General features: G+C 43.5%; 1 protein-coding gene across 1 annotated transcript in view; it reads right to left on the bottom strand.

The window, feature by feature from the left end:
- DRAM1 (DNA damage regulated autophagy modulator 1) overlaps window positions 1-10,446 on the bottom strand; it is a 40,887-nt gene extending 30,441 nt beyond the window's left edge. The window contains exon 1 of the mRNA XM_068970720.1: window positions 10,316-10,446. Within this exon, the coding sequence (XP_068826821.1) occupies window positions 10,316-10,446 (131 nt within the window). The remainder of the gene's footprint in view (window positions 1-10,315) is intronic.
- Between the last annotated feature and the right edge of the window lie 16,878 nt (window positions 10,447-27,324).

Below are 27,324 nucleotides of genomic sequence, written 5' to 3'. Positions count from 1 at the left end.
CCTATTATTTATTATTTCAAGTCCCATTGTTGCAGCTGAACAAGGAAGCAAAAGTCACCATTGCCTGAAATTCACTGTAGTTAAGAATCAAAAACCTGGGATTTCCCTTGTAGCTCAGTCAGCAAAGAATCTACCTGCAATGCAGGATACCTGGGTTCGATTCCTGGGTTGGGAAGATCCCCTGGAGAAGGAAATAGCAACCCGCTCCAGTATTCTTGTCTGGAGAATCCCATGGATAGAGGAGCCTGACAGGCTATACACAGTTCATGGGATCACAAGAGTCGGACACGACTTAGTGACTAAACCACAATAATCAAAAAACCTGGTTTAAGCAGGAAGCCATCAAAAACTACGTGGATATGGCGGGAGTGGGGTGGGAAATAAATCAGGAGTTTGGGATAAACAGATACACACTAATATATATAAAATAGATATATAACAAGGATCTATTGTATGGCGCAGGGAACTATATTCAATATCTTTTAATAATAACCTATAATGGAAAAGAATTTGAAACAGAATATGTATATACATAACTGAATCACTTTGCTATGCAACTGAAACTAACAAAACATTGTAAATCAACTATATTTCAACTAAAAACAATAAATAAAAATCATATGAATATGTACACACCACAAATATACAACTGTCCATACATTCATTCGCCTGCGTACGGGCGCTGGTCAAGGCTGTACCATGTGTTACACGAGTCCACTATGTGTCCTCCTGGCGTACACAGCACGTGTGCTGTGGATGATCTCATTTCCAGTTTCAGTGTCTTTACAGTGAAGGGAAATCTTAAAAACACTTTTGAAGCAGCTGCAGCACCGAATCCTTCTAGTTTTTCATCAGGTTCTGTACATCTTTACACTTGTCATAAGCACTACTAAATGGACTGCAATTTTTGACAACTTGTCTCTTTGGAATCTTTCCAAAGCATTCAACTGAGTTCCCTTAGAAATGACAACTATCTTTTTGCATTCGCAGACCAACAGTTCCTGTACATTGATTTTAAATCACACAATCACAGTAGAGAAAATACAACTGGCATAAACTCATTTGGGAACCAACACAGCTGGCATTTAACAGGTGGACAAAGAAATAGATGAGAGAAGAGAGCGAGCAGCCCTAAGAGAGGCCACTGCTGGGAGAGGCTTCCAGGGACTCCCAGCTTCCGTCACCGTGTTTTTCAGAGAATGAGTTTACCAGTTAGGAGAGCGAGTTGATTAAGTCGAGGTTGGTTAAGAAAGCTACTACTATATTCACAAACTGAGGGGTTATAAAATTAGCCCTCACCTCAACCAGACATCTTTTCCTACTTAACACTGGCATCTATCCAGACCGATGTAGACTGGTCCCTTGATATGACTAATAGCAAACACCAACAGAGAACTTATGTTCTTGACCAGGGCACTGACGAGTTCTAAGTGAGTTCACATGTTCATGCATCAGGCAGGTGCTATTATTAACCCACAGAGAAGCAAAGAAAGTCAAATGAATTGTCCAAACTCCCACAGCTGGTGTGCATGGCAGAGGTGTATTCAAATCAAAGGTATCTACTCCAAAGTTGTTCCCTTACTTAGCACACTATGTTACCTCTCAGTATGGTTATCAAGTGCTGTAAATACTCACAAATAGCACTACAAAGTGAGGGTGTAAAATATGGAAACTTTCATGAAGTTCACAGCAATGATCTTGGAGAACAACTGGAATCACAGTCAAAGTTAATGAACAATGAACACTGGCAGAATGAGCTAACAGTTGAAGAGAGGCTGAGAAGACTAATACAGACCCTTGTGCTGCAAATGATCTTAGCAATCACACAGTATATACTAATCACCTACTACATGTTTCAGTTGACTTTGTTGCCAAAGTAATGTCTCTGCTTTTTAATAAGCTATCTAGGTTTGTCATAGCTTTTCTTCCAAGGAGCAAGCGTCTCTTAATTCTATGGCTGCAATCACCATCTGCAGTGATTCTGGAGCCCCCCCAAAATAAAGTCTGTCATAGTTTCCATTGTTTCCCCATCTATTCATTACAGGAACTTTATCTTTTGCTCCTGTAGGAGCTTTATCTTTTCATTCTGGTTTATCCATTAGAAATGGATTTTGTTCCTTATAAGCATTAGCACATAGTTATGATTATATATATAAAACCTAAATTTTGTGATTATTAACTAAATAAGGATAATTTTTAGATCCAGTTTTGGAGTTAAAGACCCAACCTCTTTTACTTTGTTCACTATGTGATTTGGCCTCCCTTTTGGCTTAATCCTCGGTGATCCCGGGTTTCTGCCATCACTCACTAGGCAGGGTGTGTGGTCATGAGGAGGAACAATGGGAATAGCCAAAGACCACTGAGAGGGTAACAGGCAGGAAGGCCAGGGGTCTCCAAACAGAGGAAATAGGCTACAAGTGTCAGACATTTTTATCTCGCTTAAGCAGCAGGAGGAAACAAACTAGTGGTATTTTTTCCCCTTCTCTATACAAATTTAAAAGGAGGTTTCTCTTAAAATACTGTGTTGCCATAATGACACCTGGTTTCACCTGAAGTTAATTATTCTCAAACCTTGAGTTAACCAATGCATTTTTCTTATGGAAATATTTGTCTTAAGCTATGTTCATGTACTAAGCATTTACCCTAGACTCTGTCTTCAAGTCGGTTTCTGCCAAATGGCTCAGAACCTACTCGACAAACCATTATGCTAAACTCAGAATTTGTTCCCCTAATCTATGTAAATAAAACTATTTGTATGGTAATCTGCCCTTCTACAAGATTCAAGTCTATCGTTTTATGGCCCCGATGAATCGTCTGATGTCAAGATTATCCCAAAATGCATCTTATGGGTGAGGGGCCTGGTGCCATTCTGAGTTTTAAGACATTCCTTTCATTCATTAACAGACTGCTAGTGACAATATAACATCCAGCTGAAGACTAGCAGGGGGGTACTCTTTCTGCTCCTTTCTGATGCCAATGTCAGAAGCTTTCTCTATCTCCTTTATACTCTAATAAAACTTGATTACACAAAAGCTCTGAGCAATCAAGCCTTGTCTCTGGCCCCAGATTGAATTCTTCTCCTTCGGAGGCCAAGAATCCCAGCGTCTTTCATGGGTCAGCAGCAACCTTTCACCACAAGCCACCCAGGTGGCATAGTGGTGAAGAATCTGCCTGCAGTGCAGGAGACCCAGGTTCAATCCCTGGGTAGGGAAGATCCCCTGGAGAAGGGAATGGCTACCCACTCCAGTATCCTTGCCTGGAGAATCCCATGGACAGAGGAGCCTGATGGGCTACAGTCCATGGGGTTGCAAAGGGTTGGACACGATTGAGTGACTAACATGTACACACAAGCCACCCAGCAAACAGTAATTGCACAAAACGTGAGACTAGGCTAATGAAAAGCAATCAGGATGCAGAAATGGCAAAAATTTAAAACTAAAGGGCCACAGAATACTCTGGAAGTAGGAGACACAGGCCAAAGCAGAAGGTATAAAAAGGGAAAGGCTTATCAGCTGGGATAAAGGTAACTGAAAATAGCCTGAGGGATTTGGTAGGAGAAGAAATATAAGAAACTATAACAAATTAAGCATGATTGTACTTAAGAATATGGGTGTGGCCTTGTAAAAATCTAAACAAATTCTTTGAGGTTGATTTTTATTTGTCTTTGGTTTTCACATCCCTGCATTAATGGGCTTCTCAGGTGGCGCTAGTGGTAAAGAATCTGCCTGCCAATGCAGGAGAGGTATGCCTGTGTTGAGAAGATTCCCTGGAGGAGGAAACAGCAACCCACTCCAATTCTCCACTTGCCAGGAGAATCCCGTGGACAGAGAAGCCTGGCGGGCTACAGTCCATAGAGTCGCAGAGTGGGACACAACCGAAGCGACTTAGCACACACGCAGTACAGAAACTACTTGTTGAATTTGGTGACTGTTTTAATCCCCATGCTTCTAATTTAATTTTCTGATAGGAAACATTCATTTGGCTAAAAAATAAATTCATCTAAAAAGGCATGCCAAGTTTAGAAGATGTTACCTTTGGGAGAAACTGGGTAAAAATATACATGAGGATGACCTACAGGGGATTCAGTTCCGTTCAGTTCAGTCGCAAAGTCGCTTTTTGCGACCCCATGAATTGCAGCACGCCAGGCCTCCCTGTCCATCACCAACTCCCGGAGTTCACTCAGACTCACGTCCATCGAGGGGGTACAGGGTGTGAATGGGAGGGAGACTCATGAGGGAAGGTATACATGTATACTTATGGCTGACTCACATTACTGTATGCAGAAACTAACAACATAGTAAGCAACTATCCTCCAATTAAAAAAGACACATGGGATCTTTAACATTTTTTATAACTGGATGTAAAATGACAGTTATCTTAAAATTAAAACATTCATATTTTTTTATGGCAAGGCAAGTCTTATTCCTACCCTTTTATTTCCATCTGCTAAGGTCCCAATGACCATGTGGTCATGACCACCTCCTTCAATCCTGCATAGATAAACCGCTTTTATTAGTTTCTTCATGCAAGCTAATACAAATGTATATTATTTCTCCCTCACCATCTTTACCATGGTAGCTATTTGGTTCTAAGTCTTGCTTTTTTCCATGTAACAATGTAATGGAAATTTTAAAGAGCGCATTCTATGTGTAGAGAGCTTTTGTTTGAGGTATTCTTAGGTAAATCATACTTACTTAGCCAGTCCTCTACTGATGGACATTTGTATTGTTTCCAACCCTTTGTTATTAAAAGCCGTTAATAATACTATAGATATTGTATTTGTGTCATTTTGATAACTAGTGCTTAAGTCCTTCCACAGAGACTGAATCATTTTATATTCCCACCAGCGATGTACGGGAGCCTGTTGTCCCAAAATCTCGACAGTAGAATGTGTTATCAAACATTTGGGTTTCTGCCAATCCAGTAGATTTTAATTTTTGTTCCATTCATGAGGTTGAGTATATTTCCATTTGTCCAATATACTGAAGAATAACAATGTTATCAGAAAATGTCTGATAAGAAAGCTGAATTTGATTATTTTACTGGAAAGAAGTCCTTCCACAGTTCTGGATCTTATTTAAAATGCATTGGCTAGGGCTTCCCCAGTGGCTCAGTGGTAAAGAATCTGCCTGCCAATGAAGGAGACTCGGGTTTGATCCCTGATCTGGGAAGATACCACCTGCTGCGGAGCAACAAAGCCCGTGCACCACAACTACTGAGCCAGGAACTCCAACTATTGAGCCCATGTGCTGCAAACTACTAAAATCAGCACGCCCTAGAACCTGTGCTCCTCAACAAAAGAAGCCACTGCACGGAGAAGCCTGCACACTGCAATGAAAAGTAGTCCCTGCTCAACTCAACCAGAGAAAAGCCAGGGCAGCAACAAAGACCCACCATAGCCAAAAGTAAACAAGTAACATTAAAATGCAATGGCTAGCGGTGATCGTTTCGTAATGTACAGAGATTGCTATGTTGCACACCAGGAACTAAGGAACTGTTATAAGTCAATTACACTTCAAAACAAACATTAGATCTGAAGTTTCCAGAGGTGGGGCTGCGGGGAGGAATAACATGAAGGTAGCCAAAAGGGAAGCCTGGCGTGCTGCAGTCCATGGGGTTGCAAAGAGTCAGACACTACTGCGAGATTGAACAACAACAAGCCAAAAGGCACACACTTCCAGCTATAAGATAAGGAAGTGCTAGGGAAGTAAGTACAACATGAGTAATATAACGAACACTGCTGTATGTTAAGAGAGTAAATCTTAAGGGTTTTCATCACATGGAAAAAAATATTTTTTCTTTTATTTTCTATCTATATGAGATGATAGGTAGTCACTTAAATTTTTGTGATGATCGTTTCATGAGGTACACAAGTTAAATCATGATACTCTACACCTTAAGCTTATTCACCACTGTATGTTAACTGTATCTCAATAAAACTGGAAGATAAGTAAAATTGTAAAATGCAATGGCTTTTATTCAAAGTGTTCAGTGTTGTTTAAAAACATCAGAAGATCAGATTGACTGAACAATGACTTCACATCAAAGGGTCGTCGTTCAGTTCCTAAATTGTGTCTGACTCTTTACGACCCCATGGACGGCAGCATGCCAGGCTTCCCTGTCCTTCACTATCTCCTGGAGTTTGCTCAAACTCACCTTCATTGAGTCTGTGATGCTATTGAAGAACCTAAGCTACTCCATTTTGTTAACAGAAAAACTCCATTTTGTAAGGTTCCGGGAAAAGAGCCTTTGGAAATCCCCTGACCTCACCCCACCACCCACGAGCCAATCGGACCCCAGACCAGAATCTCCTGACTTAGCGTTCAGGAACTTGTGGTCTACCTACGTAATAGGGACCAATCAAAAACCAACACACAATCCTTCGAAATAAAGTGACCAATCAGACGTCCCCCTACCTAGAAATTCTTTTTTTCATGAACACTCCCTATATAAGCAATGTAATCCAAAACCCGGGGCTCCTCCCTATAGCTGCTGTGTCGGTAAAACGGTGGAAGCCCCAGCTCAAGCTTGTTAATAAAAACTCTCTTGCTTTTGCTTTGGATATCGGCTCCCTGGTGGTCATTGGGAGATTTCGCGACTTGGGCATAACACTATCAACCACCTCGTCCTCTGTCGTCCCCTTCTTCTCCTGCCCTCAATCTTTCCCAGCATCAGGGTCTTTTCCAATTAGTTGGCTCTTTGCCTCAAGTGGCCAAAGTATTGGGTGCTCACCCTAAATATGTCCAAATCAGTGACCCACCACCAAGGGCCTATCAAGCCTTCCCTAAAGGGCTCTGCCCCACCCTGGAGGAAAGAGAAATAAGACTCACAGATAAACACCCAAGAAATATCAAGAAAACTCAACAAATATCAGGAGCCTTCATGGATCTTACAGGATCAACATACTAAATAAGCAAATCATATCATTTGTTAGAAGGTAATAGGTGCTGTGGTAAACAAGACCGGATTGAGGCCAGGGGATAAGGAGCCCTGTGGGCCATCAGAGCAGGCCTCACAGAGATAATATTCAAACAAAGAAGGAGATAAGGACAAAAGCCTGTGATAATCTGGAGGTAGAGCATTCTGGTAGACGACAGCCAGTGCAAAGGCTAAAAGGAAGATGTGTGCCTAACATGCTCAAGATCCAGGCAGGAGGCCAAGGAGGCTGGAGGAAAATGGAGGGAATGAGGGTAAGGAAGAATTGGAGGCTTCTTTGAGGGCAGAGATGAGTTAGACAGTTAAGTTGCTGTGCAGGCTCAGTCGTGACTGACTCTGCGACCCCATAGACTGCAGCCTGCCAGGCTCCTCTGTCCATGGGATTTTCCAGGCAAAAATACTGGAGTGGGCTGCCATTTCCTTCTTCAGGGGATCTTCCCAACCCAGGGATCGAACCCTAGTCTCCTGTGTCTCCTGCATTGGTAGGTGACTTCTTTACCACCTAAGGTCTAGGCCAACAAGATAAATTTGGAATTAACTCCATCTTGTCCTTGCCCTTCTAATCTTGCTCTTGCCCTGGCCTCAAAGACAAGTTTTCTAGGAGGGGCAGAGGTAATCCAGTGCTCTAGCCACTCCTGTAGGCACAAAGAGCAAACAACCTAAAGGCCCCAGGCACACTTAGGCAAGCAATCACGTGCTTGTAGGCTGAAGGCTCCAGGCAACAAGAGAACAATCTTGTACCTTTTTCTTCTATAATTCTGCTTTCTCCTGAAAGTTTTCTTTCCTTGCTAAATTTAAAATTTCTTCCTTGGTACGTCTATGATTTGAGCATCTCACAACAGGTTGGTCCTGTCAGCTGTTTCCCCTTTTCTGCACATCTAATATCTCACCTGGACATGGTAGTAATCACTACCATATCAGACTCTTGTGCTCATATGCTCAGTTGCTCAGTCATGTCTGACTCTTTGCAATGCCATGGACTGTAGCCCGCCAGGCTCCTTTGTCTGTGGGATTTCCAGGCAAGAATACTGGAGTGGGTGGCCACTTCCTTCTCCAGGGGATCTGCCCAATCCAGGGATTGAACCCATGTCTCCTGCATCTCCTGCGCTGGCAGGTGAATTCTTTACCACTGATCCACCTGGGGAGCCCTCAGAAACCCCTACAAAGACTCAAATGCTGCCTCTGATCACCTACCCAAGTGAAAGTGAGGGTGAAGTCGCTCAGTCGTGTCCACCTCTTTGTGACCCCATGGACTGTAGCCTGCACCAGACTCCTCCGTCCATGGGATTTTCTAGGCAAGAGTACTGGAGTGGGTCGCCATTTCCTTCTCCAGGGAATCTTCCCAAACCAGGGGTTGAACCCAGGTCTCTCGCATTGTAGACAGACACTTTACCATCTGAGCCACCAGGGAAGTCCAATCACCTACCCAATTCATACCAAATACTATCTGCCCCAGCTTCCCTGATAGCTCAGTTGTCAAGAATCCACCTGCAATACACGAAACCCTGGTTCGATTCCTGGGTCAGGAAGATCCACTGGAGAAGGGATAGGCTACCCACTCCATTATTCTTGGGCTTCCCTTGTGGCTCAGCTGGTAAAGAATCCGCCTGCAGTGCAGGAGACCTGGGTTCGATCCTGGGATTGGGAAGACTCCTTGGAGAAGAGAAAGGCTACCCACTCCAGTATTCTGGCCAGGAGAATTCCATGGACTGTATAGTCCATGGGGTCACAAAGAGTCAGAAACGACTAAGCGACTTTCACTTTCATTATCTGCTCCTGACCTTCAAACTGGTGACAAACAAAGCTACTACTTTCTCAATAAAAAGCATTACAGGGAGAGAACTCTTTCTTTTTACACCAGTCTAAGAGGATCTGTCCCACTTCAGAATCAAGAGAAGCGAGACAATGAAAACAGAGACTATCGAGGAGAAACCAAGCCGAGGCTTCTGCAGGGGCAGCAGGCCTGATGGGAAAGTCATCTTGCGTCGGCAAACCCACCGTTACTCCAGACTGGCTTCTGTGCATCCTTCTGTGCTTGCTTCCTTGCACCTTTAAACTCTAGTCCCCACTTGCTCCACCTTCATTTCCCCTTCGTTGCCTACTAAAAAGACTATATAGGGCATTGCTGCAAGAGGAAGAGGCCCTGCAATTTCTGTAATCTCTACAATCCCTACAATAATTAAGCAGTAACCTTAGGTCTCACCAATTTTCTAAACCCCTCACCAATCAATACAGATCCAGAGGGGTAAGACAGGATGGATACACCACTAGGATAAAGATGGATCTTTCTGACGTTTAAGGAATGCCATTAACACGGGCAAGGCACAGAGCTGGGAGCCACAGGAAATCCAGACGTGTGTCCTGGGCACTGATAAAGTGACTCTCAATAAAGGTAGAGGCCAAACTTCCCCTGTGGTCCAGTGGTTCAGACTGTGACTTCTAATTTTGGGGCACGAGTCAATCCCTGGTGAGGGAATTAAGATCCCAGCAGTGTGCCCCCCACCCCAAAAAATAAGTAGAGGCAAAAACTCATGAAAAATGAAACTGTATGGCAATAACAGCTGAGATGTCACCAATCATTGACAATCTGAAGACCAAGGGATCTCGGGCAGCTCCATACAAAAGAACTGAGAGCCGCTCTCAAAGACCCAAGGGTAGCACGGTGGTGCTTCTGGCATAGGGATTAATCTGGGTGTGAGTTCTGCTTCCAGTTTCCCAGCTGTGACATCAGTGTCACACTGATGGTATTTCAACATCTGCTTAAACTTAGTTTTCTCACAAGAAAGAGGAGCCAGACAGCCGCTTCTCGAGGATTTTGGGAAGAGGAAGTGAAATCCAGGAGCTGCTTTAGCATAGAGCTTCCCTGGTAGCTCAGATGGTAAAGATTCTACCAGATGCAGGTTCCATTCCTGGGTCAGGAATATCTTCTGGAGAAGGGAATGGCAACCCACTCCAGTATTCTTGCCTGGAGAATCCTATGGACAGAGGAGCCAGGCGGGCTAAAGTCCGTAGGGTCACAAAGAGTCGGACGCGACTTGGGCGACTACCTCTTACACACTCAGCAAGTGCCATCCATCAGGACCACTCTGGTCTCAATACCGCCCAAGAGGCGTCTGCCCGGTACCCAGTCTGCTAGTTCTCCTGTCTATCCTGAGCCTCTCAGGATGCCACTCTGCTCAGTGTCGAGGTAAAATCGGGACTGCTCAGCTTCCACGCCCCGTCTCCCAGTCCATCCCGGGACCACCGGGGCACCCTCTTCTATACGTGGGTACCCGATCTTCCGGCAGGACGCCCAGTGGGGTCTGAACACCTCCCCTTCTCATCAGCAGCGCTTCCCGCGCGGTGCCCCGCGTCCAGCCTCACTCTGCCGGCTCCTCACCTGATGTAGGGGAGAAAGGGGTTGACGTGCCCGGAAAGCACGGCGACCACGTAGGAGATGATGAAGGCAGCGGACGACCAGGTCACCAGCAGGAAGGGGACGAAGGCCATTCCCCGGAGAAAGCACAGCATCGCGCCGCCACCGCCGGGAGGGCGCTGCGCTCTACGGGGCCGGGCCGCGGGGCTGCTGGCCGGGCTGCTCCGCGCCGCCGGGAGGCGGGGGCGGCGCACGTGCGGTGAACAGCCGCGGGCGGCCGGGCTGACCCGAGGCTCCGCGACGGCGGGGCAGGCCCGGCTCCGGAGGGAGGGGAGGCGCGGAGAGCGGAGCGAGGCAGCTGGCGGCGAGGCAGCGGCCGGGGGTGGGTGGGGCGCGGGCGGCCCGGGCTTGTTGCGAAACCAGTGAAGTCACAAAGCGGCGGCCCTCGCCGACTTGCCCGGCGCGCGGCGACCTCCCCGCGGACGCGACGCCGGGGCTGCGGGGGACCCGGCTCCTTTCGCTTTTGGTTCGGCCTCCCGGCGCGGGACGCGGCGGGGATGCCCGCCCAGGCGGTCCCAGTCTACCCGCGCCGTCCTGCCCCTTGCGCAACTCCGGAGAAAAGGATCAACTCTTCCCCGCCCCTCCTTCTCCCCTCGGGGTTTCCGGGGTACCGGGGCTCGAACCCCGACGGCTTCCTCTGCGTGGTCCCGCCGCCCGCGCGTCGCCAAGGAGAGCGTGACCACCGCGTGGTGACATCTACCGCGTCCCGCCCGGCTGCACGGCTCCGGGCAGAACGGTTGGGTGACGTTCTCCAGGCCATGGGACATGGATGTGGCACCCACCTGGGTGCCGTCCACCTGGAAACCCGGAGCGTGTGGAGGCTGGGGGTTGCGGGAGTGAGGGTGGGGGGGCCGGACTGAGCTCTGGCAGAGCCTGTGACGCCCACAGTTCTACATCCCTCGTCCCTCCCACCCCCAGGCGGGCTTTTCTTTCCTAGAAATTAAGTTTCTGTTTCTCTCACGGATCAGGGTTAGCCCAGGCTTGGAGCTATGTCGTAAGACTGGTAAATAGTGACTTGGTGCATTTCAAACCCTGCGAAAGAGATTTGTGCTCCGGAGGCACTTGCAAGCACGGTGATTTTGAGATACGGCTCAGGAATTCTGAGCCCAAGGTATGTGACGTCACGGGGTCACTGGTAACCAAACGTGGGTTCCTTTAAGCCACATAAACATTTCTTGAGTGTCACACTTTGCTAGGGGACAGGATACAAAGATTTAAATAGTTTCATGGGGTTTAGGCGACTGACATATCAAAATAAAATACATTGTATGGAATATCAAACAAATATAATCTTTTTAAAAAAATAAATAAGAGATATGCATAGAGTTGAGAGGCAGGTGCTGCTGCTCAGATGAAGAACCAAGGACTTTTCCCTGACAGTTATTACAGTTTTTTAAACGATTGCTCTTCACACAAAGAAAGGGGAGACTAACATTTGTAATTCAAGGAGACAGCAGGAGAAAATACATAGATTGCGAACTACCTGGTTTTCTGGAATTGGAAAAGCATGCAAGAGGAACTCCATGGTAATCCAGTAGTTAGAACTACACTCTTCCACTGCAGAAGTCACTGGGTTCAATCCCTGGTGGGGGAATTGAGATTTCACATGCAGTGTGTGTGCTTAGTCGTTCAGTCAACTCTCTTTTCAGCCCTTTGGACTGTAGCCGGTCAGGCTCCTCTCCATGGAATTTTCCAGGCAAAAATACTGGAGGATGTTGTCATTTCCTCTTCCTGGGATCTTCCTCAGGGATCGAATCTACCTCTCTCGCATTGGCAGGTGATTCTTTACCACTGTGCAAGCAGAACTACCAAATAAATAAATGAACCATTAAAATAAAGACAGACAAGAAAACACACTACTGTAAGGTGGACAATGGAGAGGTGAGAAAAGAGGCTGCAGCACCTGAACCCTACTAAGAAACTTATTTGTTTGGTTTTGGTTTTGGTAGTGAGGGGAGTTGGAGTAGGCAATGGCACCCCACTCCAGTACTCTTGCCTGGAAAATCCCATGGGTGGAGGAGCCTGGTGGACTGCAGTCCATGGGGTCACGAAGAGTTGGACACGACTGAGCGACTTCACTTTCACTTTTCACTTTCCACTTTCATGCATTGGAGAAAGAAATGGCAACCCACTCCAGTGTTCTTGCCTGGAGAATCCCAGGCACGGGGGAGCCTGGTGGGCTGCCGTCTATGGGGTCGCACAGAGTCGGACACGACTGAAGCGACTTAGCAGCAGCAGCAGCAGCAGCAGTGAGGGGAGTAGGAATATGGACAGACTTGTATTTCAGGAAATCATTGAGGCTGTGGGAGGAGTGACCACAAATCCAATAAAGCAGAAGCTTCTAATTAAACTTCTTTTTAAGAAAATATTACAAAAGCTGGCATCCTTAGTGACCCATTGTAGGTCTCTACTTAGGTTTCTCTGTTCTGAAAACCCACTCTCTTCCCTGGCCTTCCTTCCCTTCCCTGTCACCTCCTGTTTCTCTTCTACTCTGCAAACATGCTGTGCTGTGCTTAGTTGCTCAGTTATGTCTGACCCTTTTCAACCCCATGGACTGTAACCCACCATGCTTCTCTGTCCGTGGGGCTTCTCCAGGCAAGAATACTGGAGTGGGTCATCATGTCTTCCTCCAAGGGATCTTCCCAACCCAGGGATCAAGGGATCTTCCCAACCCAGGGGGCAAACCCAGGTCTCCCACACTGCAGATGGATTCTTAACTGTCTGAGCCACCAGGGAAGCCCAGTCTACAACTGATCTGATTTTAAAAACCCTCCCTGAGGCAGGGGAATTATGACATCAAATGGAATTCACTTGATCATTTTATCTCTCTGTTCCTTAAGTCCCTTAAACAATCAATTGGCTAATCACTTTTTGTTTGTTTGTTTGTTTTTATTAAACTTTTTACTTTGGAGTATAGCTGATTAACAGTGTTGTGATAGTTTTGGGTGGACAGCAAAGGGACTCAACCATATATATGCATCTATCCATTCTCCCACAAACTACCCTTCCATCCAGGCTGCCACATAACATTGAGCAGAGTTCCCTGTGCTACACAGTAGGTCCTTGTTGGTTATCCATTTTAAATATAGCAGTGTGTACGTGTCCATCCCAGACTCCCTAACCATCCCTTCCCCCCGGCTAACCACTTTTAACCCAAACATACAGGAGTTGTCTGACTATAAAGGTATTAAGAATTTTGTTGCTTAACATAAGCATGTACACATGTATATATTTAAAATGGATTCATAAGTGTAACTGTACACGTATACATATGGTGTCTACCAGTCCTAAGGAACCCAGGGCTGCTTTCCCTTCCAAAAGCTTTTGATGCCATAAATCTTATGACACCCACTCCTTAGAATGGTAAAGTTTATATGGTAAGAAATGCAAAAATACTGAAAAACATCCTTACTGGTGGAGGAAACCAGAATATGTCACCCCCAAATATGTCTCTTTAACATATTGGTTTGAGCTGAATCCAATTAAGAAGGAGCAAAAGCAGAAAAAGTTCTCTCTACCCTCTTCCTTTCTGTTTTAACTCTTCTCTTCTGCTCTCAGTTGTGTCCGACTCTTTGTGACCCTGTGGACTAGCCCGCCATGCTCCTCTCTCCATGGGATTTTTCAGGCAAGAATACTGGAGTGGGCTGCCGTTTCCTACTCTGGGGGACCTTCCTGACCTAGGGATCAAACCTGCATCCGTTGCATCTCCTCCATTGGCAGGCAGATTCTTTATCACTGTGCCACCTCGGAAGCCCCTTTCTGTCTAAAGGCAGAATATAAGTTTCCTTTGTTGAAGAGAGTTCTAGATTCTTAGCCCAGAGATGACACCAGAGGAATCTGCAAACAAGCCTCACCCCACTCACTTCCCCCAATATGATACATTTCCACAGTTTCCTGCCCTTGGAAGCCTACAAACATGTTCCTTTGTCCTGTCATTTCTGTACAAACTTATTGTTTCTTTGTTAAGATGCTGTATACACCCAAGTTCTAGCTCTCCCTTCGTTACTAATACTTGAGTTTCTCCCACGCATTTATGAGATGTATATATCAATAAACTTCTTATTATCTACCTTTAAGATGTATAATAAATGTTTTGCTTCTCCCCTGGATTTGATTCTTTCTGTCAAAGGAAGTCATTCTGTCTCAAAGTAAGGATCTCAGTGGGCTGTCCTTTTGAGGATGAAGTCATTCTTCCTTGATGACCATCATTTACTGACAGGCAGTGTTGTTCTGATCTAAACAAACCTCATACCAAAGCTCAAGTATCATCCTCTTTGTGTGGATGAGGAAACTAAAATTCAAGGCCATTAAGTTATTGAATAGAAGTGCAGAATTTGAATTCAGGTTTATCTGACTCAAAACACTGTAACCCTAACCATTGTGAGGAACTGCCTCACCATTCTAATTCCCCAAACTCCAGAATTACAGAAGGAAACCCTTAAGATATACACAGTTACCTTATTTTTAAACTTTTGTATGGATATACTTATGCATTTTGAAAAATTTACACAATGTATAATAACAACATAAACAATTGAGAAGCATTCATAATTCCCTGGCAATAAGTCAACTTTCTCAATTTCCTAGCTTCTATTTTGTTCTTTTAAATAGGAATAGTTAAAATCAAACTGTAGTTACAAGTGTGTAGTTTGATTATTTTTATGTATGAAACATCTGTTCCATGTTGTTACATTCTTTGAGTTACCAGTTTTACTTGGTGTTTATCCAATGAATTAATGAGCTATAGTTTATTTCATGCCCCAAATTGTTAAATACTGGGGGCAGTGAAATAAACTATGCTCATCCAGATAGCATTTAAATGACATTCAAATGACATTCTACAAACATTTCAGGTTTCTGCTTTTCTATTCACTTTAGGTAAATTTCCATGCATGGGATTGCTCTGTCAAAGGACAATACAAACATTTTAAAAATCCATGTTAACATTCTAAATTACTTGAAACTGTAGTACCAATTTCATTGCTTTAATAACCTATTGTCGTTTCATCATATACCACCTCCATCTCTGTATTTTTTTTTTTAACATTTATTTATTTGGCTGCAGCAGGTCATAGTTGTGGCATGAGGGATCCAGTTCCCTGACCAGGGATCAAACTCAAGCCCCCTGTGTTGGGAACATAGAGTCTTAGCCACTGGACCACCTGGGACATCCTGGGGGCTGGTTATTTCTTGCTCACCCTTTCTTTGGTCCCACAACCCTGGTCTCTAATGCTTAAATTCCTTACTTAGAAAGTAGTTGAAAGCCTAAAATTTCAGTGGCACTTACTCAGGGTAGATGCCCCTGACCAAATACAGTCCCAGAGCTGGGCCCACACCTCTGGATTTCTATTCTTTTTGGAGGTCTTGTCCCAGTAACTCCTTATTCTTTGGTTAAATCTGATGCTTTTAAGATGGTTTTATATTTCCTCAGATTTTTCAGTTGTCTGAATTTCCTAGTCCAGCGTTTTTATAAGCAGCAGTTGAGGCATTGCATTAGGTCCTTGTCTTTCTCTTTTTCTTTTTCTTTGCAAAAGCAGCTTTTTAGAATTCACAGTTCAATATCTTGGTCATTTGTCATTACGCAGCTCTTTAATTATCAGAAAAGAGAGTACGAAAATTAGCATTGCTAATTCCATTTCCCTCAACATTCTTTACTTAATCTCTATGTTTTTATTCACAGGCAAGCTGGAAGCAAGATTGCTAGGAGAAATATCAATAACCTCAGATATGCAGATGACACCACCTTTAAGGCAGAGAGCGAAGAAGAACTAAAGAGCCTCTTGATGAAAGTGAAAGAAGAGAGTAAAAAAGTTGTCTTAAAACTCAACATTCAGAAAACTAAGATTATGGCATCTGGTCCCATCACTTCATGGCAAATAGATGGGGAGACAGTGGAAACAGTGGCAGACTTTATTTTGGGGGGCTCCAAAATCACTGCAGATGGTGACTGCAGCCTTGAAATTCAAAGATGCTTGCTCCTTGGAAGAAAAGCTATGACCAACCTAGAAGTGAAGTGAACTGAAGTCGCTCAGTCGTGTCCAACTCTTTTGCGACCCCATGGACTGTAGCCTACCAGTCTCCTCCATCCATGGGATTCTCCAGGCAAGAATACCGGAGTGGGTTACCATTTCCTTCTCCAGGGGATCTTCCCGACCCAGGGAATGAACCCAGGTCTTCCACATTGGAGGCAGACGTTTTAACCTCTGAGCCACCAGGGAAGCCAGCAGAGACATTACTTTTCCAACAAAGATCCATCTAGTCAAAGCTATGGTTTTTCCAGTGGTCATGTATGAATGTGAGAGTTGGACTGTAAAGAAAGCTGAGTGCTGAAGAATTGATGCTTTTGAACTGTGGTGTTGGAGAAGACTCCTGAGAGTCCCTTGGACAGCAAGGAAATCCAACCAGTCCATCCTAAAGGAAATCAGTCCTGGGTGTTCATTGGAAGGACTGATGCTAAAGCTAAAACTCCAGTACTTTGGCCACCTGATGCGAAGAACTGACTCATTTGAAAAGACCCTGATGCTGGGAAAGATTAGAGGCAGGAGAAGGGGATGACAGAGGATGAGATGGTTGGATGGCATCACCAACTCGACGGACATGAGTTTGAGTAAACTCTGGGAGGGTGGCCTGGTGTGCTGCAGTCCATGGGGTCGCAAAGAGTTGGACACGACAGAGTGACTGAACTGAAGTGAAATGAACTGAACTGAACTGAAAAGCCTCAATTATTTCTCTCTTCTAAAAGCTGCAGTGTCCCCGCTCCATGAATATGGACTGAACTTACTGACTTCTGAAGATGACGGTGTGGAAAGATTAATAAGGTGTCTTTACAGAGAGAAATCTTAACATGACCTTGATTAGATTATCAAAGTTAACATCACCAGTAGTAAACTGATGTTCTATATTCTACAGATTAATACGTGTGTGTGTTCATGCTCAGTCACTTAGTTTCGTGTGATTCTTTGCAACCCTTTGGACTGCTGCCAGGCTCCTTTGTCCATGGGATTTGTTTTGGCAAGAATACTGGAATGTGTTACCATTTCCTCCTCCAATGGATCTTCCATTGCAAGTGGATTCTTTATCTGCTGAGCCATCAGGGAAGCCCCACAGATTGATATAATAATAAAATATTCTATATATTGATATAATAAGATATCCTGATGTGATGAGAAAGTGTTTCACCTCTGTGGTATTTTCCCCAAAGCCTATTACCTCCTCCCAGCTTCATCGAATCATGAGAAAACAAGACAAACCCTAATTGAAGGCCACTCTATAAAATACCTGATTGCTACTTTGAAAAGTGTCAAAGTCATGAAAAACAAGGAAAGACTGAGAAACTGTCACAGACTAGAGGAACAAAGAAAACATGACATCTAAACGTAATACGGTATCCCACATTGGATCCTGGAACAGAAAAAAGACAGTGAAAAAACTAGTGAAATCAGAATCAAGCCTATAGCTTAGTTAATGGTAATATGCCAATGTTAATTTCTTAGTTTTGATAAATGTACCATGGTGCGTGTTAATATTAGGAAAAACTGGGTCAAGGGTATGTGGGAATTCTCTGTGCTATCTTTGCAACTTTTCTATAGATCTGCAATTAGTACAAAATATTTTTTGAAGTTGCAGACTTCCCTGGTGGTACAGTGGATAAGAATCCATCTGCCAAGGCAGGGAACATGGGTTCTATCCCTGGTCTTGGAAGATTTCACATGCCTCAGGGCAACTAAGTCCATGTGCCACAACTACTGAACCCACACTCTAGAGCCTGTGATCCACAACTGCTGAGTCCATACGCCTTGAGCCTGTGCTCGGCAACGAAACCCACAACAGTGAGAAGCCCTGGCAATTAGAGTAGTCCGCCCTCGCTGCAATGAGAGAAGGCCTGCACGCAACAACGTGTGTGCCAGAGCAAAGACCAGAACAACTGAAAATAATTTTTTTTCAAAGTTGCAGTAAAATATTTACCAAAATTCAATAAGACTTCATATTTAAAATATCACACTTCATCAGTCACCTTTTGACAGTCATGTCACTTTTCTCAATTGTATTGTAGAAGCAGAGAATATACAGAATGCCTAGATGTTCACCTAGAATGAAGGAGTCCTCTAAAAAGAACTGGTACAAATGAATTTATTGACAAAACAGAAACAAACTCACAGATTTAGAGAATGAATTTATTGTTGCCGGGGGGCAGGGTGGTGGGGAGGGATCGTTAGGGAGTTTGGGATGGACATGTACACATTGCTATATTTAAAATGGATAACCAACAAGGTCCTACTGCATAGCTCAGGGGATTCTGTGCAATGTCACGTGCCAGTCTGGATGGGAGGAGAGTTTGGGGAAGAATGGATACATACATGTGTATGGCTGAGTCTCCTGAAACTATCACAGCATTGTTAATCAGTGATACTCCAATATAAAATTAAACGTTTTTTAAAAAAAAACAGAATGAAAGATTCCTGCTTCTTTTCTGTTGTCTGGTGTTTGTTGCGGAGAAGTTCCTTAGGCAGGAAATTTATTTCCTAGTTCTTGCGGATGGAGGTGGTGAGTCACTTCCTGGTGAAAGAGGGGGTATGCCTCTTTCACTTTCTTTGCCTTTTGGCTGGCTGGATACCAGTGCCCATGGTGACCTTGGAAGTCACTTGTATGAACAGAGACTGCCAACCTGGATCCCTGAACAGCTCTCTGAGGCAAAGAACTCCATCCAAACGCCAGTGCCCAACCATTCAGAAACACTGGTTTGGGTCTACATAAATGGGAAACTAAAGCCTTTGAGATTTCTGGGTTTATCTGTTGCAGCAGCTCACATCTCTCAGTGCATGTGTGTGCATGCTCAGTCATGTTTGATTCTGTGACTCCATGGACTGTAGCCCACCAGGCTCCTCTGTCCATGGGATTCTCCTGGCAAGAATGCTAGAGTGGGTTGCCATTTCCTTCTCCAGCAGATGTTCCCAACCCAGGTATCGAACCCACATCTCTTGCATTGACAAGCAGGATCGTTAGCACTTGTGCCACCGGGGAAGCCCACTTTTCAATATATACATATAAGTTGACTCTCCCACCTTCTTTAACTCACCTGAACTATTCACATGGTATCTCTAGATTCCCAGAGAAAGTCAGGCAGAGGTTAACAAACATTGCTATGGACAACAAACATAGGAGAGCTAAAGTGAGTAAAAGATGATTATAATTCAATACATTCAAAATCAAATCAAAATAGTATATTTTTCAATGAATGGGAGGGCCTCAGGGATCATCCCACCCAAGAGAATGTCACCACCCTTCTCCTTCCAAGAGTCTCTGAAACAGTCAAGGAAATTTATCTGAACAAAAGGGGGTGTCCAACTTATTGTGACCCCATGGACTGCAGCACACCAGGCTTCCCTGTCCTTCACTGTCTCCCAGAGTTTGCTCAAACTCATGTCCATCGAGTGGGTGATGTCACCCAACCATCTCATCCTCTGCCACCCCCTTATCGTCCTGCCCTTAATCTTTCCCAGTATCAAGATCTTTGCCAATGAGTCAGTTCTTCACATCACGCGGCCAAATTATTAGAGCTTCAGCTTTAGCAACAGTTCTTCCAGTGAATATTCAGGGTTGATTTCCTATAGGATTGGCTGATTTGATCTTCTTGCTATTCAAGGGACTCTCAAAAGTCTTCTCTAGCATCACAATTCAAAAGCATCAATTTTTCAGTGCTCAGCCTTCTTTATGGTTCAACTCATATTCATACTAATGTCTACCATCTCTTTAAGAAGCACCATATATAACTTCCAATGTCCCTTTTATGATACAGAAGAACTCAAAATATGATCTCAGAGGTAGGGGCTAAGTAGAATCTCTCTCTCATATTCCTGCTCTAGAAAAGAGACATTTTCATAATGGGGATGTTACCACTGGGGTTATCACCATTTGAGTGATCCACACTGTGTGTGTGTGTGTGTGTGTGTGTCTGTGTCTGTGTTTATTATGGCAGGGATCCCTGAACTGTGAATAGATTCTGAGCCCTGTTCCCAGGTTTGGAGAGAAGTCACCTCTGTACACAAAGGCAGGAAACGTTACACAGTGAGCCAGATTTTTCTGGTGCCTAAGCTTACTCACTTTTATCAATACATAATTAACCTTTGAAGATATATTGTTCGTTTTATTTAAATTGTTCTTCTGGAAAACATTCTTTTATATTCTCCTAGAATAGCTAGAATGGGTATTCTTTCTGCTTTGTTCACTGCTCTGCTCCTAGGTTGGGAACAGTGCTTTGACATAGGTGCTTAATAAATACTTGCTGAATCCATTCACCTCACAATGATCTTCTTCAGGAAATCTTCCCTCTGTGATGCTCGTCTGCATCTGGAAGCATCTGGGCTACTTCTATTATATACTTCACAATGTAACATCTCAGTCTACCCACTAGACTCAAAATTCTGTGGGCAGAAACGAAACCTCCCTATATTTGTATCTCCAGCACTAGGTTTGGGGCTGGTCTCAGCCTGAATCAATAACCAATGTGGCTGGACCAGCCTGTGTGGTTATTTTGAGTACAAGATGCCCTTTAGCAATAGCCATCAGGAAACTTTGAAAAGATAAGGGGTTATTACTTATAAGACCTGGAAATCATAGAGCACACCTGTGAAGTCAGAAGCACACCTGTGACAGAGAGAGAGAGGGCACAAATGAGCCTGGGTTCTGCTTTTATTGGGGTGGGACAGATTCCTGAAATTTTAATAAATATTTTGGAATAATTTTTGATTATGGAAAAGTTGCAAAGATAGCACAGAGCAGGAATTTAAATCAAGGGAAAAGAAAAAAAAAAACAAACAAATAGTCCACATGGTCAGTTATTGAAGTCAATCAAGATTTTTAAAACAAAGAAACATGGCTCTTTATCTAGTGTGTGGCTGGTAATATGTTTATCTGAGATGGTGATTCTTGGATGATGCCTTGGTGACCAAATCTTAAGTAAGGGGACTTCCCTGGCAGTCCAGTGGTTAAGACTCTGCACTTCCACTGTAGGGGCATGGGTTCAACTCCTGATTGGGGAATGAAGATCCTGCATGCTGAGTGGCAATAGGCAAAAAAAAAAAAAAAAAAGGAGTCAAGCTCTTGCATCACAAAAAAGAAAAAAAAAAAAAAGATCAGGGCTTACAATACATACCAGTACAAAATAAATGGTTAATAAATGTTTTTGAAAAAATGTGTACCAGCGAATGCTTGGTACTAGTTTAATACTGTTACCGAGAGAACCTGGTCTTTATACAGTCGTACATACCATCAGGACATTAACAACTCCTAAGAGACACTACTTCTATAAGCCTCTTATCCTCATCCATCAGAAGGCAGACAGAATGAAAACCACAATCAGAGAAAACTAGTCAAACTGATCACATGGACCACAGCCTTGTTGAACTCAATGAAACTCTAAACCATGCCATGTAGGGCCACCCAAGATGGTCGGGTCATGGTGGAGGGTTCTAACAAAACGTGGTCCACTGGAGAAGGGAATGGTAAACCACTTCAGTATTCTTGCCCTGAGAACACCATGAACAGTATGAAAAGGAAAAAAGATATGACACTGAAAGATGAACTCCCAAGGTTGGTAGGTGTCCAATATGCTCCTAGAAAAGAGTGGAGAAATAACTCCAGAAAGAATGAAGAGATGGAGCCAAAGTGAAAACAATGCCCAGTTGTGGATGTGATTGGTGATGGAAGAAAAGTTTGATGCTATAAAGAACACTATTGCATAGGAACCTGGAATGTTAGGTCCACGAATCAAGGTAAATCAGAAGTGATCAAACAGGAGATGGTAAGAGTGAACATTAACATTTTAGGAATCAGTGAACTAAAATAGACTGGACTGGGTGAATTTAATTCAGATGACCATTCTATCTACTGCTGTGGGCAAAAATACCTTAGAAGAAACGGAGTAGTCCTCATAGCCAACAAAAGAGTCTGAAATGCAGTACTTGGGTGCAGTCTCAAAAATGACAGAACGATCTCTATTCGTTTCCAAGGCAAGCCATTCAATATCACAGTAACCCAAATCTATGCCCCAACCAGTAATGCTGAAGAAGCTGAAGTTGAACAGCTCTGTGAAGACCTACAAGACCTTCTAGAACTAACACCCCAAAAAAGATGTCCTTTTCATCATAGGGGACTAGAGTAGAAAAGTAGGAAGTCAAGAGGTAGGAGTAACAGGCAAATTTGGCCTTGGAGTACAAAATAAAGCAGGGAAAAGGCTACAGAGTTTTGCCAAGAGAACACACTGGTCATAGCAAACACCCTTTTAACAACACAAGAGAAGACAGACTCAGCAGACTCACACATGGACATCACCAGATGGTCAATTCCGAAATCAGATTGATTATATTCTTTGCAGCCAAAGATGGAGAAGCTCTATACAGCCAGCAAAAACAAGACAGGGAGCTGACTGTGGCTCAGATCATGAGCTCCTTATTGCCAAATTCAGACTTAAATTGAAGAAAGGGAAAACCACTAGACCATTCAGGTATGACCTAATTCAAATCCCTTACAATTATACAGTGAAAGTGACAAACAGATTCAAGGGATTAGGTCTGATATACGGAGTACCTGAAGAACTATGGAGAGAGGTTGGTGAGGCTGTACAGGAGGCAGTGCTCAAGGCCATTCCCAAGAAAAAGAAATGCAAAAAGGCAAAATGGTTGTCTGAGGAGGCCTTACAAATAGCTGAAAACAGAAGAGAAGCAAAAGCAAAGGAGAAAGGGAAAGATACACCCATTTGAATGCAGAGTTCCAAAGAATAACAGGGAAAGATAAGAAAGCTTTCCTCAGTGATCAATGCAAAGAAATAAAGGAAAACAATAGAATAGGAAAGACTAGAGATCTCTTCAAGAAAATTAGAGATACCAAGGGAACATTTCATGCAAACATAGGCACAATAAAGGACAGAAATGGTATGGACCTAACAGAAGCAGACGATATTAAGATGAGGTGGCAAGAATACACAGAAGAACTATACAAAAAAGATCTTCATGACCCAGATAATCACAATGCTGTGACCACTCACCCAGAGCCAGACATCCTGGAATGTGAAGTCAAAGGGCCATGGGAAGCATGACTACGAACAAAGCTAGAGGAGATGATGGATTTCCAGTTGAGCTATTTCAAATCCTAAAAGATAATGCTGTGAAAGTGCTGCACTCAATATGCCTGCAAATTTGGAAAACTCAGCAGTGGCCACAGGACTGGAAAGGGTCAGTATTCATTCCAATCCCTAAGAAAGGCAATGCCAAAGAATGCTCAAACTACCGCACAATTGCACTCATCTCACACGCTAGTAAAGTAATGCTCAAAATTCTCCAAACCAGGCTTCAACAGTACGTGAGCCATGAACTTCCAGATGTTCAAGCTGGTTTTAGAAAAGGCAGAGGAACCAGAGATCAAATTGCCAACATCCGCTGGATCATCAAAAAAGGAAGAGAGTTCCAGAAAAACATCTATTTCTGCTTTATTTATTATGCCAGCCTTTGACTGTGTGGATCACAATAAACTGTGGAAAATTCTTCAGGAGATGGGACTACCAGAGCACCTGACCTGCCTCTTGAGAAATCTGTATGCAGGTCAGGAAGCAACAGTTAGAACTGGACATGGAACAACAGACTGGTTCCAAATACGAAAAGGAGTCCGTCAAGGCTGTATATGGTCACCCTGCTTATTTAACTTATATACAGAGTACATCATGCGAAATGCCAGGCTGGATGAAGCACATTCTGGAATCAAGACTGCCGGGAGAAATATCAATAACCTCAGATATGCAGATGACACCACCCTTATGGCAGAAAGCGAAGAAGAATTTAAAAGCCTCTTGAGGAAAGTGAAAGAAGAGTGTGAAAAAGTTGGCTTAAAACTCAACATTCAAAAAAGAAAGATCATGGTATCCAGTCCCATCACTTCATGGCAAACAAATGGGGAATCAGTGCAAACAGTGACAGACTTTATTTTCTTGGGCTCTAAAATCACTGCAGGTGATGGCTTCAGCCTTGAAATTCAAAGACACTTGTTCCTTGAAAGAAAGCATATGACTAACCTAGACAGCATATTAAAAAGTAGAGACATTACTTTGCCAACAAAGGTCCGTCTAGTCAAAGCTATGGTTTTTCTAGCAGTCATATATGAATGTGAGAGTTGGACTGTAAAGAAAGCTGAGCATTGAAGAATTGATGCTTTTGAACTGTGGTGTTGGAGAAGACTCTTAAAAGTCCCTTGGACAGCAAGGAGATCCAACCAGTCCATCCTAAAGGAAATCAGTCCTGGGTGTTCATTGGAAGGACTGATGTTGAAGCTAAAACTCCAATACTCTGGCCACCTGATGCGAAGAACTGACTCCTTGGAAAAGACCCTTATGCTGGGAAAGATTAAAGGCAGGAGGAGAATGGGATGACAGAGGATGAGATGGTTGGATAGCATCAGTGACTCAATGGACACGAGTCTGAGTAAGCGCCGGTAGTTGGTGTTGGACAGGGAGGCCTGGTGTGCTGCAGTCCATGGGTTGCAAAGAGCTGGACACGACTGAGTGACTGAACTGAACTGAAGAGGTACTACTATCCCCGTATCACTAAATGCAGAGATGGGAAAGTCTCAGTAAAGGTTTAGAAATTCTGGTTACTCAAAGAGAGAGAAGCCAGAGCCCTTTGTGGGAGTGATATCTGCTCATTACAAGTTACGACAGGTTTGGGCAGTGGAACCAGAAACTTCTTCAGTTTCATCATACTTCCTAACAGGTATTTTTAGGCTCCCAGAGACACAGAAGAAAGAAAGCATTTGAGAAATTTGGGGATTTCCGTTACAACAAAGAGAGTGAGAATTTCTTAAAAATTTTAAGAGTCTGCTTTTTTTTTTTCTCCTTCCCCTTATGAATAGTTTCTAAATTAACTTACAAATATAGGAACTCATATCATCTGACTTTCTCAAGTTAGCTAGTCTTAAATATATACTTCAATAGTCCTATATAGATTTTTTTTAGGAGGTGTAGTTTATGCTTTAGTTGTCATAATCTATGAAAAACTAAGGTATATGCTCATGTTTACTATGATCTCATGAATTTATTCTTGTACATAGTAAAAATATTACAGGAAAGGAGGGAAAAGATTTTGTCAAAGCTGTTCTGCTTTTGATAGTCTCATATGAATTGGACAAGATTTGAAAATGGCTAGGATAATAGAAGAATACCAGGACAGCAGACAGTTGTGTGCCTCCCACTCATCTGGAAAAATATATATAATTTCTCTTCTTTTGGCTATACCATGTGGCTTTTGGGATCTTAGTTCCCTGACCTGGGATTGAACCTTGGCCCACAGCAGTGAAAAGTACCAAGTCCAAACAACTGGACTGCCAGGAAATTCCACAAAAGTAATTTTTTGAAGAAGACAGTCCTTTAACAATTATTTTACCTACTAAGCTGGTAAAGAGTCCACCTGCAATATGGAAGACCTGAGCTTGATCCCTGGGTTGGGAAGATCCCATGGAGAAGGGAAAGGCTACCCACTCCAGTATTCTGGCCTGGAGAATCCCATGGACCATATAGTCCATGGGGTAGCAAATAGTCGGACATGTCTGAGAGACTTTCGCTCACTCACTCAATGTCTTATTAAAGAACGAGTCACTCAAGATTTGTGGTTAATTCATTCAATAAACATTGATTGAAGATGTGCAAGTTTTCAGACATGCTTTGAGATTAACGATACATATAGTGAACTCTCAGTGCCTGAAATTAATGATTTGGTGTTCAAATAAACTTGTTTTGCTTAAGGGGAAGAAAAGTGGTCCTGTGTGACTGGAACACATGAAGATAAGGCTGGGAGATCCTGGGATGACACTGTGAAGGGATTTGCATCAACATGGTAAAGTGATTGAATATGACATGGAAAAAAACTTTAAGAAAAAGGAGAAAGTTCATGAGTAGCATGGTTTATTCTTTGTGGTGAAACTCCTGCAGGCCTTAGGTGAATGGACTCCAGATAGTAGTGGGGATTAAGGACAGGTTGGTTCTTTTAAGAAATGCTAGCCAGAAGAACTAGAAAGATCTTAATGACCCAGATAGCCATCCTGGTGTGGTCTCTCATCTAAAGCCAGAAATCCTGGAGTGTGATGTCAAGTGGGCCTTAGTAAGCATTACTTCAAACAAAGCTAGAAGAGGTGGCAAAATTCTACCTGAGCTATTTAAAATCCTAAAAGATGGTGCTGTTAAAGTCCAGCACTCAATATGTCAGCAAATTTGGAAAATTCAGTAGTGGCCACAGGACTGGAAAGTCAGTTTTCATTCCAATCCCTAAGAAAGGCAATGCCAAAAAATGTTCGAACTACTAAACAATTGCACTCATTTCACATACTAGCCAAGTGAAAGTGAAGTCGCGTCCGACTCTTTGCGACCCCATGGACTGTAGCCTACCAGGCTCTTCCCTCCATGGGATTCTCCAGGCAAGAGTACTGGAGTGGGTTGCCATTTCCTTCTCCAGGGGATCTTCCCGACCCAGGGATCGAACCTGGGTCTCCCAAATTCCAGGCAGATGCTTTAACCTCTGAGCCACCAGGGAAGCCCAAATATTAGCAAGGTTATGCTCAAAATCCTTCAAGCTAAGCTTCAGCAGCATGTGAACTGAGAACTTCCAGATATACAAGCTAGGTTTCAAAATGACAGAGAAACTAGAGATCAAATTGCCAACATTCATTGGATCAGGGATAAAGTAAGAAAGCTCCAGAAAAACATTTACTTCTGCTTCACTGACTACGCTAAAGCCATTGACTGTGGATCACTACAAACTTGTGGAAAATTCTTAGAGATGGGAGTACCAGACCACCTTACCTATCTTCTGAGAAACCCGTATACAGGTCAAGAAGCAATTGTTAGAAACAGACATGGAATAATGGACTAGTTCCAAATTGGGAAAGGGTATGTCAAGGCTTATCTGATAGCTCAGTTAGTAAAGAATCTGCCTGCA

This window comes from Capricornis sumatraensis, chromosome 4, assembly GCF_032405125.1.
Source record: "Capricornis sumatraensis isolate serow.1 chromosome 4, serow.2, whole genome shotgun sequence".
NCBI lineage: Eukaryota > Metazoa > Chordata > Mammalia > Artiodactyla > Bovidae > Capricornis > Capricornis sumatraensis.
Note: the sequence above shows the minus strand (reverse complement) of the source record. Positions and strands in the feature narration are given on the sequence as shown.